The 1,848-nt window shown below is 68.8% G+C and overlaps 2 protein-coding genes across 2 annotated transcripts in view; one reads left to right on the top strand and one right to left on the bottom strand.

The window, feature by feature from the left end:
• The window catches only part of Oplah (5-oxoprolinase (ATP-hydrolysing)), a 9,622-nt gene extending 9,138 nt beyond the window's left edge, over positions 1–484 (top strand). Inside the window, exons 24-25 of the mRNA XM_013033841.1 lie at positions 6–137; positions 280–484. Of these exons, the coding sequence (XP_012889295.1) occupies positions 6–137; positions 280–426 (279 nt within the window). The 3' untranslated portion in view covers positions 427–484. The remainder of the gene's footprint in view (positions 1–5; positions 138–279) is intronic.
• A 34-nt stretch (positions 485–518) lies between these two features.
• LOC105998982 (sphingomyelin phosphodiesterase 3) overlaps positions 519–1,848 on the bottom strand; it is a 3,868-nt gene continuing 2,538 nt past the window's right edge. Inside the window, exons 2-8 of the mRNA XM_013033840.1 lie at positions 1,655–1,835; positions 1,510–1,582; positions 1,219–1,359; positions 1,055–1,144; positions 916–979; positions 705–840; positions 519–632 (exon numbers count right to left, since the gene is read on the bottom strand). Coding sequence (XP_012889294.1) covers positions 528–632; positions 705–840; positions 916–979; positions 1,055–1,144; positions 1,219–1,359; positions 1,510–1,582; positions 1,655–1,835 — 790 coding nt within the window. The 3' untranslated portion in view covers positions 519–527. The remainder of the gene's footprint in view (positions 633–704; positions 841–915; positions 980–1,054; positions 1,145–1,218; positions 1,360–1,509; positions 1,583–1,654; positions 1,836–1,848) is intronic.

Genomic DNA, 1,848 nt, shown 5'->3' with positions numbered 1-1,848 from the left:
CCCGGCCCCGCCTCCACCCCGGCCCTGCCTTCCCCGCAGGGGGCGAGCCTGGCGCCCGCGGTTTAAACCTGCTGATCCGCAAGGATGGCCGCACGGTGAACCTGGGCGGGAAGACGTCCGTGTCCGTGTACCCGGGGGTGAGCGATGCGGTCTTGGCCTTCACCCCACCCCTGCCCTCAAGCAGGGACCGAGATGCACGAGTAGTGGGAGGCAGGGTTTAGTCAGCGCCGGCTCTCTGGACCCGGCGGCCCCGCGCTGAGCCCGCGCCTCCTTCCACAGGACGTATTCTGCCTTCACACGCCCGGCGGCGGGGGCTACGGTGACCCAGAGGACCCCGGCCCCCCTCCCGGTTCTCCTCCGCAGCCCCCGGCCTTCCCTGAGCGGGGCAGCGTTTATGAGTACCGTCGTGCCCAGGAGGCCGTGTGAGGGACTTTGCCATAAATTAAATCGCCGGCTTCTGGGGCAGAGGCCAGACCCAACACTGCGTACGTCCTGGTCCGTGTCGCTGACCACCCCGGTGGTGCACCTTACGTGCCAGTGTCGGAACCCTGGGAAACGCGGAGCTGCAGGCCCACGGGCAGGTGGTCTGTGAGCCCAGCCAAAGCGGTGCTGAAGGTCACCTGCTCCACCTCCTGGTGGTGGGAGTCAGGCTGAGGTGTGGTCTCCGGGCCAGCAGGCCCACTGCCCTGAGCTCTGGCACTTACTGGGTTCAGTAGGCCCCCCGGCACTCCCCGGTACATGATGTAGTCCAAGCGTCGGCCCCTCCAGGGTTTAGCTCTCCGGCTACCCTGGGGAGAGCCTGCCATGTAGATGTGGCGCTCTTTCTCCTGCTCCAGGGCCCTGGGGGGAGGGATGGTATGATCGAGGCAAGGCATCCCGCTCAGTGCGCAGAGACACACAGTGGCTGCTACTCACCTGCGGAGCATTTCCGGGGAGCTGGCTACCGAGTGGTGGAGCATGGAGGTGCTCAGGATCGTCCCTGTGGGGTGGGGGAGGGCAAAATCAGCCGGTGCTTTGCCTACAGCCTTCCCGGCCCACTCCCCGGGCGTCCTACCCAGGGACCAGGGCTGCTCCTGGCCCGTGCCCAGCCGGCAGGGGTCCTGAAAGCAACTGAAGAGCTTGTGCTCCTGTTCCTGCTTGTGCTCTGTGGAGAAAAGCCAGGTGCCTGGTGGGTGGGCCCAGGCCTTTCGGTTCTGTCCCATCCCAGCGTCAGCTCACCTTTGGAGCAGTTGTCAAAGTTTAGGTCTCCCAGGAGCACGCTGAAGGCCACCACCTCTCCGCTCTGGCAGCCTTCCGCCTCAAACTGCTCTGCCCAGTCCAGCAGCAGCGTGAGCTGTGCGCAGCGCAGGGCCCCGTCCTCTAGGAGTGCAGGGCGGTGGGAGGGGGGCGAGTGGCAGGCTCAGCTCAGGACCCTCGCCTTGGACACTCTGCCTCCCCTCGTGTCTGCGTCTGACCCCACCAGAGCTCCTTGGGAGCGCCGGGCGGCGGGGGCCTGGGCGAGGTGCTCACCGGTGGGCGCCTGCAGGTGCGTGCAGTGCAGGAACCCCACGACGCACCGCCCGTCCAGGGCGCCCAGCTGCACCTGCAACGGCACTCATGGGCTCGGCTCTCCGGGGCCCCCGCGCCCGCCCCCAGCCGGCCGGCCGGCGGGTACCTGCGCGGAGAGCAGGCCCTTGGAGGCCAGCGCGTCCTCGCGCCTCGAGTCGGGGAAACAGCGGAAGGAGGCCCGCAGCAGCGGGTAGCGCGAGGCCAGGAGCAGCCCGCTGCCGAGCAGCTTGAGGTGCGGCCCGGGCCGCAGGCCGAGCGCGCCCACGTCCCACAGCACCGGGCCCAGGCTGGGCGCCAGGC

The sequence above is a fragment of the Dipodomys ordii genome, unplaced genomic scaffold, assembly GCF_000151885.1.
Source record: "Dipodomys ordii isolate 6190 unplaced genomic scaffold, Dord_2.0 Scaffold179, whole genome shotgun sequence".
Lineage (NCBI taxonomy): Eukaryota > Metazoa > Chordata > Mammalia > Rodentia > Heteromyidae > Dipodomys > Dipodomys ordii.
The sequence above is the reverse complement of the archived record's forward strand: the minus strand, read 5'-3'. Positions and strand labels throughout refer to the sequence as shown.